Source organism: Astyanax mexicanus, chromosome 12, assembly GCF_023375975.1.
Source record: "Astyanax mexicanus isolate ESR-SI-001 chromosome 12, AstMex3_surface, whole genome shotgun sequence".
Classification (NCBI taxonomy): Eukaryota; Metazoa; Chordata; class Actinopteri; order Characiformes; family Acestrorhamphidae; genus Astyanax; species Astyanax mexicanus.
In genome coordinates this window covers 9,993,762-10,011,402 of record NC_064419.1, presented here as the reverse complement: position 1 = coordinate 10,011,402, position 17,641 = coordinate 9,993,762, and the positions used below count along the sequence as shown (strand labels likewise).

Below are 17,641 nucleotides of genomic sequence, written 5' to 3'. Positions count from 1 at the left end.
ACATAATGTAACATGGTATGTCTACATCCAATACAATGACATTCCATACAACAGTACATTCCTGTTGTAAATTTACTAAAACAGAAGTGTTTCTTTCTCTCATCTCCTGTCCTGGAAATCTTCTCCTTCTCCACCTACCCTGCCTGTTTTGCTCTAAACCAGCTGATTCAAACTATCAGCTTGTTTTTAAAAATCAAAATATAATTTAAAGTTTGCTATATTCACAGCGACTCCAAATGTTCTAAAAAAAAAAAAAAAAATTACCTTTAAAAAAATATTAATCATGACATAGACGGTTAACACTAGTGGTGTACAATATGGATAATATGCGATAATGTTGTTGGATATTCTGATTTCAATGTAAAACGCGAAATAAATATATAAGGCTTTTCAAAGGTTTGCTGGAACTTGGCTTGGCTGCACTCATTTTTACCAGGCTAAGAAGTAGATTGGTGTGTGTGTGTTCACTGCAGACCTCTACCTCACTCTGCTTGTGTTGCATGCTATACCAATACTATAAAAGTATCTCAATACTTTGACTTAAAATTGTAAAGTACCCCATTTATTTAGTTCTGGTACTCAATCTGCACCAAAACACTGTGTTTAACACAAAATTCACCAACATTTTCTCAATAACTTCAAAATGCATCAATACACCAGCATAAATCATAAATATAAGGCAAGAATGAGCAACAAATTATTATTATTATTATTTCTAAAAACTGTAGCATCATTGTTATAACATGAAATTATGCCATGATACGTTGACTGACAAGCATGAACAAATAGGTAGAATAGGGAAACAGATTTTAAAATAAATTCAGTGGAAATGCATGAATATTATATAGACATTTTCAGCAACAGATGGAATTCATGCATTTCCACTACAACCCAAGTCCACTTAACACTGGATTTCTCCTAAATCAAATATCAATCAGGCCCTTTTTCCAACACAAAACACAGCAGACATGCACTTTCCTAAAGCATAAACTCTTAACAAAAACTTAAATCAGTCTCTGGAAAATAAAACAACCAAAAACAGAAAAACTAAATAACCAGCACACCCGCAAATGTATTAAACATGGAGTTGATTTGCTCTAATGTTCCTGGTGCTGAGGAGGCATGCTGATTTAATGAATTATTGAATTGCAGCCACTTACCCCCTGTTGCTAACTGTTGCTTTCTTTAAGTGCACATAGTTGGTTGGAAAAATCCCCTGAAGAGAAGCAAAACAACAACAGTAAAAGTTGCTTTTTTCAGTATTTACTGACGTGGTGCATACATTAGCCGGGACGAGCCGTGTGTGTTACGTAACATGGACTAAAGATGGAACCATGGGTGTAGTGGCTCACTTGTCAGACTTGCTGACTTACTGTATAACCTCACTGGAGATCATTATGGAGCAGAAGAAAGTCTGACTGCTCTCTCTCTCTCTCTCACTCTCACTCTATCTTTCTCTTTCTACATCTCTTTATTTCAGTGCTGCTTGGGAACAGAGGTTGGAACGTAGTAAATGTAAATTTTCCCAAAATAAAGTGTGACTGTATATGTGCGTCACATATAGATGTTGAGGGGGAGAGAGAGAGAGAGAGAGAGAGAGAGAGAGAGAGATGGGGAGAGAGAGATGGGAAGAGAGATACAGAGAGAGAGAGAGAGAGAGAGAGAGAGAGAGAGAGAGAGACAGGAAGAGAGACACAGCGAGAGAGACAGAGAGAGAGAGACAGAGAGAGAGAGAGAGAGAGAGAGTGGGTGGTCAGAGTGCTACAAAATTGCACTAGTGGGAGTGTGCATTTAAATAGAGCTGTGAAAACGCACGTGTACACAGAGTCAGCTAATGACCTCAGTGTTCAATTTATTCTATTTTTTTTTTTCAGTTTATTACAGCTGTCTTTTCTGTATTGAATTTATACTGGACTTGAAATGGACTGATCGGATTTTATTTAAGTTTATATTTCTCTTTTTTCCTCCTTATAACAATTTCACCAGAATCAAATCAGCAGGGGGTGCAGTACAGTAGGACTTTGCATTGGCAAGAAACTGGCAATATGTATCACAATACAATGGTTACAATTCAATATATTGGACATATTGCAATACTGTAAACCAGACAATATGCAATGTTTTCCTTCTAAATACAGGAAATCATCAAACATTAATTGTTCTTTAAAATGGTGTAATTGTGTTAATATCCTATAAGATTATCATTATATCTGTGGCATTAAATGGGAAATTATATCATTTACTGCTTATATTTCAGGCATAATTTATCATTAAAATAAAAATTGTTCTAAAATAAACAAATAGGCCTAATAGAGTTAAATTCACCATTACAGACAAAAATCTGAGTATAAAAATAATGTACTTTTTATCCAATCAGAACAGTGGGATCTGACTCCAACATTGCTATCTAGAATAATCTTAAATAAACCACTCATCTGGCACCAGTACATGCATACTCTTCATTGTAAATGGATAGTGTTTTTACGATACTCAAATTTTTTAGATTTTCTTACACTCCTAATATATAACAGGTCCAGAATTGTCAGCCTTACCTTCACTGTAGGTCTTTTGGTAGAACATCCTCTGTACCATCCTACAAAAATCGCAAAAAAAGGGCACAAAATTACGTATCAAATCACACATAATGTTTTGAGTGATAAACTGATTATTTAAGAGACTACAGGTCTTACCTTCACATTTCTCAAGGATTTGGACAGTCTCTCCAAGCTCCAGCACCAGAGACTGACTGACAGGACTGCGGAAACTGCTTATCACTGAAACAGAGGAAAAAGAGGGCAACTTGTTTTAATAATAATGTTTTTTATTTATGTTTTATGGCTATCTTGACAACCTTGAGAAGATCATTTAGCCACGTTATTGTTTCCTTTATATACTTGCTATGTCCTAAAACACTGTTGGTTCTCCACAGGTTGTCAAAACAGCAAAACAATGGCAACCTGCAGAGGAATGAACTCTACAGGACCTCTGAAGGTGATCTGTGGTACACCTGCATTAGCATTAGCAGCAAAGCAGTACATGTGAGTCCTGTAAGTCACTATAGACCGTCCTTATTCTAGCTCAAAGACTAATGCTGGTCTACATACCGGTTCTTTTTAAATTTATGTATTAAATTATTATAGTATTAAGTATTAAGTTTTAAAAATATAAATAATATACAGTATCAGTTAAAAGTGTGAACACAATTTAACCTGCATTGTAGATTAATACTAAATCTATCTGAACTGTGAAGAACAGCATATAGAATCATTTAAAAACAAAAAAGGGTCAAACAAAGAATATGTTTTATATTTTAGATTGTTTAAAGAAGGACCTCTTGCTTAAATAACAGCTTAACACATCTTTGCTATTTTTCAGTCAGCTTTATGAAGTAGAGTCACCTGGAATGGCTTCTAACTCATCTAGCGTTTGTTAACTCACTCTTGTGGAGTTAGCCGTTAGCGGTTAGCTTGTTAGCTAACATTGTCTAGCTAGCTGACTAACTAAGACCAACTAAGCTAACTAAGACTCCCAGATACAAGTTTTTATCATCAGTACTCATTTTAGTTAGTCAAAAACAGCTGTACTGAGCTATCTGATACTCTGTGTATCTGTACTGGATGCTAGCTAGCTTAGCAAGTGAGCTTCAGAACCAAAGCTATTAGAAAAAAACAACAACTCTAATTTCTGTGTTCTGTCCATCCAGTCGCTCTATACACCTAAACGTTTATAAGTAGTTTTAGTCAGTCAGTCTTCAGTGTGTTCTGTGGTGAACAGAATGATAGCTATAATGCTAGCTAAGCCTTGTGAAAAAAATTGTGTATTTAAATATAATAATATATAATAATATTATTAACATATAATAAAAATATTAATAATATATGTTAATATACTTTTTCTTCTTATACTTGCATTTCTACCTGCTTAATCTGTATTTTAGTATACTTAAAAAATACATACTTTATTTGTCTGTGCTAATTTTGTACTGTGTAAAAATATATACTTATTATCATATATATTGGTATTATAAAACTGTATTTAATAAACTAAATGTGTCCTAGGAGGCTATATTTCTGCAGTAAAACTGTACAAAAATTTGCTACCAAATCATTAATTCTGTGTTATAATTAAAATTATACTTAAAAACTTTACTTCAGTTAGTTTGGTGTTGGTAAAATAATTTTAACAGCTGATCTAGCTAAAGCAATGATATAGCTGTTTTGTTTTTACCACTTTATAAACTCTCCTCAAAATTAATGTGATGTTAAATCTATATTTTAATCACTCCTTTAATATGTTTTTATTGTTCAGTTAGACTTCTCACACAAATATACTTAAATTGTATTAAATAGTATACTTATCATACATTTTGTTCAGATGTATATCTTTTAAATTACATAAATTACATAAATAACATAATAACATAAGTACACACCCATTTCAGCACAATATAATTTAAGTATTTTCACAAGCAAATTGAAACAGTGGATTTTTTTTATCTTTATCACAAAATTTCTAACACATCCACAGTCCATGGAGAATGATGATGTAGCCTTACAGCGAGGGCATTGACTATAAATCAGCAGCATTACATTACATTTCGTACTAGAACTGTCTGCTTCATATAAAGACTCAGGACAGAACAGGATTTTAAAAGGCTATTCACAAAACGCTGACATTTCTTCCAGCACAATAAAGCCCTTGCAGTGTGTACTAAGTGTACTGCCAGATATTGGGCTCGGTCACATCACCCCGGAGAGTGCAGTGCACTGGCTAAAATTGCTTTCATTTAATCTTTAAGTCATACAGAGGTGTAAACATGCAGCATCACATAACGACACATTAAACTGAGGGTGATGATATAATACACTTCCCTACAAATGTACTGGAACAGTGAGACAAATCCTGCTATGTCTGCTGTAGACTGTAAATACTTGGGTTTGACATTTAAAGGTGAATATGAAACAAAATACCAACATTTTAGCTTTTATTTCCAGGTATTAACATCTGGATCTGTTACACAGTTTAGAAGACAGAATATTTAATTTGTGCGGTTTGGAGGTATAACGGTAACACTGTATACCTGTAAAACACTGTAAAATAGGGCAGGACAATAATTTGATATTGATTTTTATTGCAATACGAAATATTTCCATAACAGTGATGTTATTTTTATACACATTTATTATTATTATTATTATAACATCTCTTAGAACTACTTGATGGTGTTCTGACCGTCATCATATCATATTAAACAGCAGAACTTACTATAACTTACTGATCTAACCAGTATAGTAATATAATTCTGCAATCAGAAGTCTGCAATCTGTAAGCTAGCACTGAATTGACAGTGTATGTCAGTATTTTACTTATCACAATATACAATATGTCAATAAAATATTTATTCTATAATTTATAAAACGCCAATTACCAAAACCACACTTTACAACCCCCCCTATCACTAGTAATGTAAAAGCACATGCTTCCTCCAACACATGTGAAGACAGACTTCGCCTTTTTTCTGCCACTGATAAAGCATTGCAGCTAACACAGCTAACAGATGCCTGTGCTGACAAGCATAACACTAGGACTGATAAGAGAGAGCGCCATCTACCCACCCAGAGAGAGCATGGCCCATTGTTCTCTCTTTGACTCTGGCTGCTGATGGCAAGCAGCATGATTCAAGATTCAAACTGGCGATCTTTGTATTTTAGTGGGAGCTTCTTAGTCTGCTGGACCACTTAAAGCACATTAAAATAGTTCATATAAATAATAATGATTTAACTTCTAAACAGATTTTCTATTTTAATATTCACTCTGAATCCACGCTAGTACCGCAGCTATATGCCGGTGTTCTGACCTTCATGACTGAAGGCTGAAGTAATGTTCAGATCAGTTCAGAGACATATCATAGCAACAGAATGAACCCAATCTAACAAGCACAAAGCCATCCATCTGTTATCAAACACTCTGAAAAAAAGCCAATCTCTACCTATATTATGGCTGTCGATGTTAAAATGTTAACGCACATGATTCACATAGAATGAGTAACACATTATTCATTTTTTTAACCCAAATGAATTATGCCACCAAGTTTGACCCCAACTTCCACCATAATCTGCCTCGCCCCCCCTACCCAACGCACAGATTTTTTTTTTTTTTCTGGAATGGTTGGCTTGTGGTGAGAACATTATTTGGTCTCAATCTGACCCAGCTATCAAATATACCTTTTTTAATTGAGCTAAATTGCTGATAAGGTGCAGTTTAATCTAATATATTAGCTAGATAATATACTGCTATGAACAAACTCTGTCTCTGCTGCTCCATGCTGTTTCACACATGCAGTAATGCACATGCAGCGTTTACTGCTCAAATCTATGCTGCACACCCATAGACTGTGTATAGCTGGACAGAGCATCGTCTCTCAAAAGTGAAGCCACCACAGGTCGGGCGCCCCCTGCTGTTCGGTTTCAGAGAGACGTTTTTTTTAATAAACTATAATTCTACCTCCTTTATTTAAATGCAACAGCTAGTGTAACCTCTGCTTATATTGTCAAATTGTTATATCCCTACATAATTGGTTTTTTTAAACATTATTCAGCTCTATTCAAAAAAGTGTAGTTATTGTAAAAGGGCTGGTTATGGGCGGGACCAATAACAGACCATCAGCTCCGCTCCGCAGCCTGTGACCTCAAGGCAGCCCTCAGGGGTTATTTAAATGAGCAGGATGCTCTCCACAGTCTTTCTCCCTCCTCTGGTCTCTACTGCGCAGACTCAGGTTTCAGGATCGCCAACATGGCGGGAAATTTTGGCTTCATTTTCATTGAATGAATGGGAACGGCGACACAGCGTCCATCTGTTTTTAAAGTCTCTGTGCACACCCTGTTGAAAACACTGTTTAAAAGCACAGCGGAATTTTTTCAGCGTTTTGTGTTAAAGCAGCTTCATTCTGCACTTCATTCTGGAAGACTGGAATCTTCTCACTATATTTACTTTCTTGCTCCTGTTTCAGACAGCTATGACCATTTAGAGGAGACAATGTGCTCACATGGTTTATTAATGAGCATTTTGGTGCATTTAGGTTTATGCTTGTGTGAAACCAAACCAAACAGAGGGAGAAACGCTCCAAGTAAACATCCTCATCAACTAATTCAGGCCATAGAAACCAACTTCAGGTGTGAAAACGCCCTTTTATACTCAGCAAAGTAAGCTCGAATTCAGAAATCTCCAAAAAAGCAGCTTTAGGGAAGAGAGATTTTGAAGAATTTCTATTGGTCAATTCATCAATAAAATTTGACACAGTGTAAGGTACAGTTTGTGTGCTCAAATTATGTGATAAACAGTTTTTTATTTGAATTTTTTTTATGATGATATACACAGTAGAACTGATTAAGCCAAACATTGTGCACTTGCTGACAGGGATCACTGACTCCATTGCTGTGGTCTTAAAACACTGTGATATATGAGTCATTATTCTAATGAGCCAATCAGCAGCTGGAGAAGGAGCAGGGGGGAGGGTGAGTATTGAAATAGTGGCCAATCCAGGTCCAGAAATACGAATCAGCCATGGGAAATCGTTCAGACTGCCTGAGCAGCTCTGCTGAAGCTAAATGCTAAAAGTTAGCATCGCATAAAACATAAACACAGATGGTTCACTGATGCCTAGAATCAGTATAAGTGGATAGGCTACGAAAATCCAATTTACCAGTTAAATTATCATTTAAACAAACAAAAAGCAGCTGGTGCCAGAACCAATAGCAAGAAACAAAGCAATGCCATTTTTATTTCTCTCTCTCTCTCTCCATTCTCTCTCTATTCAGTTGCAGTCAGTCAGACCCTCCAAAGAATAAATGCTGTAATTTTATAATATCACTCCCACATGATGACTGAGACTCAACTGAGCTGGTGGAGATGACTCAACCGGACAGACACAGGTGCCTCGCTTACAGAAGGGTCCTCTGGGACATTGTGATGAATCGAAATAATAAATCAACATTAGTTTTGCAGTCCTGTTGCTGATTTTCTTATGAGAGGCTTCTGTTCTGTTCCACTGTTCTGCTGCAACACTGTGCCGTGCCTATCTCTCTACCTCAAGCTAAAAAACTGATACTGAATCGTTATGCTGTTGTTCTTTTGCTTTTCTGTTTTGCTGAGAGCAGCTGCTGTTCTGGTGTGACAATTCATGATGGGAGACAGATGCTGCCACTCGGTTCACCCCACAGCTTGAAGACAGAACACACACACACACGCACACACACTGCAGAAGATCACAAAAAAAATTAATTGTAGTATTAGAATTCTTTACAATAGATTCTACTGCAATTACAGGCATGGCTCTAATAACAGACAGACAACTGTGCTGTTCATTAGGCTTGGGCAATATAACAGTAATACTGTATAACATGGTATTAAAACATTTTAACGGTATCTCTAAACAAGGACACTATTTCATAAATATGACAGGAATGACATGCCAATTTTCTGCTCTGTGTCTTGCTAATACAGGACAAAATAGGTCATTCATTCATGTACATTAAAGGCCACAGGACAGGGCACTAACTATATTTTAGTCACAGGTGGAAAGAAATGTTCAAATGCTCTGTTCAAATCAAAGACAAAGCCATTAAACCTGAAAACAGCAGTCTGCAAGATGTGCTACAAAACACTTCTAAGATCATTCACTCAACTATGTGTGCAGGTTTGAAGCTATATATAAAATAGGTCTACGGGATACAAAAAAAAAAAATATATATATGTCGTTTAAGGGCTCTGTCACTTTTATGTGAATAAGCTGTTGCTGTTGCTTAACAGCAAAACATAAACCAGCTAGTTCATGCTTAGCTGCGATAGTACTTATATCTCCCTCATCTGCTGACTTGCCACGGACAGTAGGTACAGATCCCTTCCTCAGACGAAGTCTACTGGCTCAACCTGCTGCAAACTGTTCAAGGTTGATAAAAATAGGGTTTGTTCAACTGATTTAGTAGGTGGGGCTCATTATGTATGTAGATTTTAAAATAAATAACACAATAATATTACACACTGTATTTTTTGTAGTGGAAGTAGTCCTGAACAAGGCTGTGTCTGATATAATGTCTGATATAAGGGGAAGAGAATATTGCGTTGTAAAAAATTTTTTAGATACTGTGATAGAGTTTTACCATATCATCCAAACACGTACAAAAAATATGCATAGTGCACCTGACACTAGCAAAGTGTATTCTTCTTATTCTTATTCTTATTCCGAAATGATAGGTGTATAATTTAGCAGTTCAAGGAGAATTCGGTTTAATTTTAATTTTTCCAACTTTGTAGATTTTAATTTCTGCTTATCACAATCTGACTTTCAGGAAAAATGAAAAAAAAACTACATTAAATGTTTTCTGATGTAAACAAAAGCTGGCTGGCTTTTTAAAACATACAACATGTTTTTTTGTTTGAATTTGAAGGTTTAGCTGGTCCAGGCAGCATGCCCAATACGCCCAAGCTGGTCAACCAGCATGACAGCACTCCCTTAACCCTCCTGGCATGAAATTTACCAGAACTGCATGGGTTTTTACTGGAATCCTTTTCCACTCTTCCTTGAAGACACATAAAAAAAATATTTTACCCCTAAATTTTAACTTTTGAATTTAGACTCTTATATTTAGATTAAACTAAAACTAAACCGATTACACAATTTCATGATTTATCTGCTTGAACACACCTGACTAATCTAACCTGTTAACTGTCAGGTTTAGTTGGTGTCTTTGAGCTGTGAAATCCCTAAATCGTGCTGGACACCGGCCCCCAGTACCTCAGCTGAAAACCTCTGGCCTTCAGTCAGCTCATATTCACACTACAGCAAACATTACACAGAGCAGCAGCCACAACACAAGCATGACGTACACAATGTGACACAGAACACACAGCAGTCACATACGCAAATGTCAGGGGTCAGGTCAGTCAGGTGCTGTGTAAACACTGGGGCTTATTTCTGCTGATTCCCTTTTTTTCTTTAATCAGCTTTAACACTATCTGTGTGTCGCTACGATAAAAGATCTGAAATAATTCTACATGTTTATTCTGCAGGATTAGTGTGTGCAGAGGCATATCCAGAAGTTTAGACACTCCCATGTCATATTACATGTTGTATCGATAATCCACATTAAAAACACATAGTATCTAGTTAGTTTTTTAGCTAATTAAAGCCGTATCTGGACGGAATTCATTTCTCAGGGGGTCATGGGATAATTTTCTTATTTATAGGGGGGTCCTCTGTGAGTTTATTCCCATCCGGAACGACCATGTATGTGTTTTTCTCAGACGTCCTCTGAGAAATTTACAGGCTGAATTACCTACTGTTTTTTTTCACTGAATTCCAAGGTTCTCTGGTAATTGTAGTCCTGTCCGGATCCACATTTCTGAGTTTCATCATCTCACGTTTAACAAAATAGCTATTTTATAGCTATTATACGCACCGTAATTACACTTTGGGCACACAATTCCATGGAGATATGCGTAAACACAACAGCGAGTGGAAATGGAGGAGCCATGTCTTGTGACCAAGAAAGTCAACATAAAAAACACTGTTCCTCCAATTGCACTCCGCATGCAAGAGTTTTACCACTGAGTAGAAGTGTGAAATATTTTTTACAGACGTCCCCCTGAGAAACTAATCCCGTCCGGATAGGGCTTAAGACTTCACTCTTTTAGACACAAGTTTTTTATCATCAGTACTCAAGATAGTAATTTGAAAACAACTGTATTGTGCTGTTTAATAATCTGTGTATCTGTACTACAGGCTAACTAGTTTAGCAGGTTAGCTAAAGAACCCAAAACCACTGGAAAAAAAACACAAATTTCTGCGTTTTTGTCCATCCAGTCACTTTATCGTTCTTGTCTAGATGTTTAACTATAAGTGGAGTTTCAGTCAGACAGATTTGAGTGTGTCCTGTAGTGAACAGAATGTTATCCATTATGCTAGTTAGCTAGATATAGTCCTTTGATTAGCTGTATTAAACATTTATTAATCGTCAGACTGTAGCACAAACAATAGCCTTGAATTTGATTGTATTGTAGCCACATAAACAGGACTTTTGTAGTTGCTACAATTGGCCAAAACTGACCAAAAAAATTTACATTTAAATGTATCTGTAAACACCTTTCATCCTATGGCTTGCATACAGTTCATACAAAAGTGTAAGGCTTATACATGTTACATTTGTTTATAAAGTTATACCAGGGTTTCTAGTCTCTTTGTAAGTTATAAATGTGCATATTGAATAGCGACATCAGCCCAGAATTCCCACATCGATGCACCCTTAATTACAAACACTCTACAGGAATCTAAAATATTTTATTATTCCTTAATGATTTATTGATAAAGGGGGTGCCAAGAAATACTGTACATTTAAAACCAAGCCTGTAAACTATGTGAAATAATTTTTCATGTTTTTACTGAATTTTGCCACTTTTTAACCATTGAATAAATTACACAGCCTAAATGTATTTTTGTCTTGCTCTTAAACAAAAGGCAATTATTTGGGAAATTATTTGGTCTTTTCACTAATTTCAGTTTTTTAGATAAATATTTTCAGTTGCCAAATTCAGTGCATACCTAATTAATACCCAAACTAAAATTCAACACAGTTTAGGCCAGTGCTGGTGTCAAATTTAATCCTGTTTTCAGTCAATTTACAGTTTCTAGTCTATATAGTCTATTCCTTAGTCTATTCCTTATAATTCCATTATAAATGATGTTAGTCTCTCCTGTGTTACGGTTGTATACAGTATTAGAATGTTAAATGCTGTTAGTCTCTCCTGTGTTACGGTTGTATACAGTATTAGAATGATAAATGATGTTAGTCTCTCCTGTGTTACGGTTGTATACAGTATTAGAATGATAAATGATGTTAGTCTCTCCTGTGTTACAGTTGTATACAGTATTAGAATGATAAATGATGTTAGTGTCTCCTGTGTTACGGTTGTATACAGTATTAGAATGATAAATGATGTTAGTCTCTCCTGTGTTACGGTTGTATACAGTATTAGAATGTTAAATGCTGTTAGTCTCTCCTGTGTTACAGTTGTATACAGTAGTGGAATGATAAATGATGTTAGTGTCTCCTGTGTTACGGTTGTATACAGTATTAGAATGATAAATGCTGTTAGTCTCTCCTGTGTTACAGTTGTATACAGTATTAGAATGATAAATGATGTTAGTGTCTCCTGTGTTACGGTTGTATACAGTATTAGAATGATAAATGATGTTAGTGTCTCCTGTGTTACAGTTGTATACAGTAGTAGAATGATAAATGATGTTAGTGTCTCCTGTGTTACAGTTGTATACAGTAGTAGAATGATAAATGATGTTAGTCTCTCCTGTGTTACGGTTGTATACAGTATTAGAATGTTAAATGCTGTTAGTCTCTCCTGTGTTACGGTTGTATACAGTATTAGAATGTTAAATGATGTTAGTGTCTCCTGTGTTACGGTTGTATACAGTATTAGAATGATAAATGATGTTAGTGTCTCCTGTGTTACAGTTGTATACAGTATTAGAATGATAAATGATGTTAGTGTCTCCTGTGTTACGGTTGTATACAGTATTAGAATGTTAAATGCTGTTAGTCTCTCCTGTGTTACGGTTGTATACAGTATTAGAATGATAAATGATGTTAGTCTCTCCTGTGTTACAGTTGTATACAGTAGTAGAATGATAAATGATGTTAGTGTCTCCTGTGTTACGGTTGTATACAGTATTAGAATGATAAATGATGTTAGTGTCTCCTGTGTTACGGTTGTATACAGTATTAGAATGATAAATGATGTTAGTCTCTCCTGTGTTACGGTTGTATACAGTATTAGAATGTTAAATGCTGTTAGTCTCTCCTGTGTTACGGTTGTATACAGTATTAGAATGATAAATGATGTTAGTCTCTCCTGTGTTACGGTTGTATACAGTATTAGAATGATAAATGATGTTAGTCTCTCCTGTGTTACGGTTGTATACAGTATTAGAATGATAAATGATGTTAGTCTCTCCTGTGTTACGGTTGTATACAGTATTAGAATGTTAAATGCTGTTAGTCTCTCCTGTGTTACGGTTGTATACAGTATTAGAATGTTAAATGCTGTTAGTCTCTCCTGTGTTACGGTTGTATACAGTATTAGAAAGTTAAATGATGTTAGTCTCTCCTGTGTTACGGTTGTATACAGTATTAGAATGATAAATGATGTTAGTCTCTCCTTCTTTACAGTTGTATACAGTAGAGATCTCTGGCTATTAAGAGACTGAAGGCACAGGGTCAGTGTTCAGACAGCTGATTTAATTAACATGCATGACTAACCTGCTGAACAAGATCCTTCACTCCTGCAGCCAAGCACACTGACAGACAATGACAATTACAGTGATGGCAATATTTATTACCATTTTAGCATGACTTCACTTATCTAGGTCACCTGCACCTTTTCTATTAAAGGGTTCACATGAAATCGTTGCATATTTCCTGATGTTTATAGCGCAGGTCAATAGTGAAACATTTCCATCATTGTTTATTTCCTTTTTGAGAAACAGTAAAGCGGTATCTATTCCTTCCATTCTTACCCTATAATATTAAAGTAAAAAAACAAAAGAAAAAAACATTACACCATTACAAACTGAGTTTTTAATCATTATTTGGAAAGAAGATATTTTTAAGTAATCATAAGAACTTTATTTTCTTGCATACAGAGTTCTCTATGAGGAAAAACCTCTTGCTTCTATGATAGAGCTGCAACAAATGACTGAATTCATAGACACTAAATAGCATATAATCTATTGGTTACTGTTATAATTAATTAAATATTCACATTATAAATAGCTCCATTTCCAAATAACTCTTAATGTAGCTTTACATTTTAAAACGTTTGTTAAGGTTTTTTATGCTTTTCCTATGAAACACACTATTTTTAGCATTTAGTATTAAACAATTTTCTCCTACTGCTTCATCTTTTTTAGTGACTTTTATTTTGACAGATCGCAGAAATATGCACTTTTTATATCCAATGATGTGGGAAATCAGACAGTATCATTAACAGAGTATCAGACAGCTCAGTTCAGCTGTTTTTGACTAACTAACTTGAGTACGGATGATACAAACTGGTGAATTCTTATTTAGCTAAATAAAATTAGCTTACAGGCTAACATCTAACACCACAGGACAGACCGTGTTCCACTTAATGAGGCTCAAATTACACATGTCTAGAAGATAGAGCTTCAAACCTGTGCTCATAGTCGAGTGAATGACCTAGGAGTGCTGTTATGTCCAGGTTCAGTGGCTTTACTATTGAATTAAAAAGAGCACATGTTTTTTCCCAACTGTTTTCTGTGGCCTGTCCTAAATTCACATTAAAAAATTAGATATTTTGGCATGTTTAACTATTGGCTAATTAGTTAACACAAAGAAGAAATTTGGCACGTCAGATTTGTTATATTTATTTAATTAAACTAGGAATGTCATATAATTTTTAAAGGATTGGAATCGGGTGGAATAGATCCAGATTACCAGATTTACTCCACGAGTTCCCTATAAACCTCCTTAAAGCTCTTTTTTAAACTCAACCGAAATTTAACCTGAGATATTATAATACAGTAAAAAAAAAGGCTAGTCTGAATCTAGTCTAATAAACCACACTACACTGTTATTACTGTCTCCCTCCAAAAACACAGGGGAATAACAGCATTAAAAAAATAATCATGATTAAAAAATTGATTATGATTTGTTATCATTTTTTACTTTGTTTATTAAAGAAAAGATGCATATTTAAATTGTAATAATTGATATGGCTATTTAGAACTTGTTTATTTTATGATTAAAATTGATTCGCTTGTTTTAATAATAATTAAAAAATATTTTAAAAAAGTATTAAATCGCGACTCAGAACTCGGAAGCAAAAACATGTGATGTGATAGGAAGTACATCCCTAATTAAAATATTTTAATACCACAGTATACAGTAATGTCGTTACACTGTCCAACCCTAAGATGGTACTTAATAGACTCTAAACTTAAAACTAAAAGCCTTCTATATAATACTGAAAATACTTAGACTAAAAACAGTAGTATAATAATGTTTAAGGATATTGAGAACTTTTGTAAAGATTCTTAAAATAACTCTACACAAATTGTTTAATTGTTTAATTTTCCATGTTTTGTTCACCCCTTTAGGAGTGTAAATCGTAAGTTTCCTGTATAACTTTTTAGACTATAACAGTGGAAAACCTGTAGGCTCAGAGAAGTGATGAAAGGCTGATGTGGACAGAAGGTTTGATGTATCAAAGGTCTGAGAGTGCAACTACAGAGAATGATGGGTACAGGTATAACTGTATTCATGATGAAAGGCAAAATCAATCAAAAAATCTATTCTCAAATGGCCACTCATCTCATATTCTAGAAATACATGTCTCGGGCTGTCTCGGGCTAAAAGCACAGCCCTGTCAGAAAAAAAAAACACATCTGCCATTTTTTCTGTGTCTGGGTTTCTGTAGCGCACATTCCCAACCATCCATAAGGTCAGCTGGGAGTGGAGCTGCCATCACACAACCAACACATATTCTCAGATTTTATACATTTAAATTTTGAGGCCAAGATTCGGTATGCAAATCTGCAATCTCCTGAATTCATAAACAACTTGTTATTTGAACATGGCTGAGTGGATGGCATAAGCCATTTCCCCCTCCACCTCCCACCACTTTAGCCTGAGGCGAACGGCCACATCATTAACACAATATTTAAATATCAATACACTGCAAACACTTTAGTTTTTGAGTATTTTTTTACACTGTAGTGGTGAGATATATGAGCATGAATGCATCATGTTATCAACAGATCATACAATATGTGGACATAATAATCAGTGATGGCATAGTTACTTTGAAAAAGTAATCTGATCACTGATTACCCCTTTAAAAATGGACTTTATGAGTTACTTTATGGAATATTTGTTCTTTAAACTAACTAACTTTTTAAGTTACTTTTAAGTTACTGCCGCCTCAACATAGCAGTTTAACGTAGCTTCACCTTTGGTGGTACTTGTTCTGTAAGTATATTACTGCAGCTCCAAATGTTTCTTCAAATTTGATGTTGTGTTTTTGAAGCTGGGTAGCACTTATATTTATCACCAGCACAGAGCGAAAAACCAACCTTGATATTGTTATCTTTAGCTGATACAAACTCAAACAAATAGTGTCTGTATTTACAGATAAAAAACACGCATTTCTCTCCTCTCTTCAGTATTTGTCGTTGCGTGGTGTTACATGTGTGTTGCAGGGGCCAGACGTCACTTCCCGAGACTCCAGAAAAAAGTAAAAATACATTGTAGCCAATCTGTAGTATTATTCTGTGTTTACTGATGGTTAAATATGTTCTGTTGTGTTTAGGGTATAAAACAATCATTTGATTAGGGGAGAGTGTAGGGAGGGTAGGGCGAGAGAGCGCGAGGTCTGTATGTGTGTGTGAGGTGGACAGAGAGGGGTGCTCGCTGTGTGAGTGTGTGTGTTGAGCCTGAGTGCTAGTTTTAGCAAGTTTGAGCTTGTTAGCTCACTAGCATTACTGTTATTTTCACGCGGCTGTGTGGCCGACAGCAACCATTGTCAGTTTCTTGTCCATCCTTTCAGAGAGAGCTGGTGAGATAAAAGATATCAGCAGATGTATCTGCTCTAAAAGGAGACTGCACCACAATGCACTTTTAAAATTACTTTTCTGTACGCTGACTGCAATCACACATTCTCACATTCTCTTTTTAATGCAGATAGTGGTTAATAACATGTTTACATAAATGCCTTTTTGTCTAAACATTAACATTAACTTATTAAGCTAACTATACATTTTAATGGTTTATGATTAGTAACACATTTAAGTGAAGGCTTGTTCCATTGTTTTTTGTTTTGTTTTTATCAACGTTGATTTATCCATGCAGTCAAAAAATCTTTTAAGCCTTTGTTGATGTCCTGTGAGAGAGGTGTTTCTTGCATGGAAATCTTTATCTGTTTAATAAGCATGAACAGTGCCTTGAGCTATTACAGAATGTTCTGAAGCCAGAAAACATATTTAGGCTGTTTTTCACATGGATATGATACACTATGACTTCCGTTTTCGCACCTTGAAGGACAAGTTCACCCTAGATCACCCAAAATCCGATTCCTTTTAGGTGTTTTACTCTTTTTTTAAATGTTCCCTGTTTGTATTATTTATCCATAGAGATATTATTTGGGTGGTGGAATAACATTGACATGGTCATGGATTGATGTGAATATAAATGCAATTTAGTGCAATTTGTGACTTAAATTTCTCAAACAAATAGTTAGTAACGCCCTTAACACCTTAATTCAATGCAGCTGTACAACTATAGTTTAGTTTAATAGTTTCTCCACAAGGTGGGTAAGAGTAGCACTCAGTTAGCTTTTTAGTGTTTTTTCAATGTTTTTAATATATTAGAAGCTAGTCTTTTAGACATTCTCACATCAGACAGTCAGCTAAGTTATATAAACGCATATCAAAAAACAGAAGCATTTCAGGATTTGTAGTAAGTACAGATACAGATACTAAAATAACAAATTCACATTGTTTAGATAGCAGATTTCTTTAGACCTTCTAATTCTGTGTAATTCCATGCATATTCTT

General features: G+C 35.2%; 1 protein-coding gene across 2 annotated transcripts in view; it reads right to left on the bottom strand.

Annotated features, from left to right (window-relative positions):
- Window positions 1-17,641, bottom strand: part of LOC125806039 (dedicator of cytokinesis protein 3-like) — a 96,737-nt gene that overhangs the window by 74,130 nt on the left and 4,966 nt on the right. For both annotated transcript variants that reach the window (XM_049485509.1, XM_049485510.1), the window contains exons 2-4: window positions 2,691-2,774; window positions 2,553-2,593; window positions 1,161-1,216 (exon numbers count right to left, since the gene is read on the bottom strand). In XM_049485509.1, the coding sequence (XP_049341466.1) occupies window positions 1,161-1,216; window positions 2,553-2,593; window positions 2,691-2,774 (181 nt within the window). The remainder of the gene's footprint in view (window positions 1-1,160; window positions 1,217-2,552; window positions 2,594-2,690; window positions 2,775-17,641) is intronic.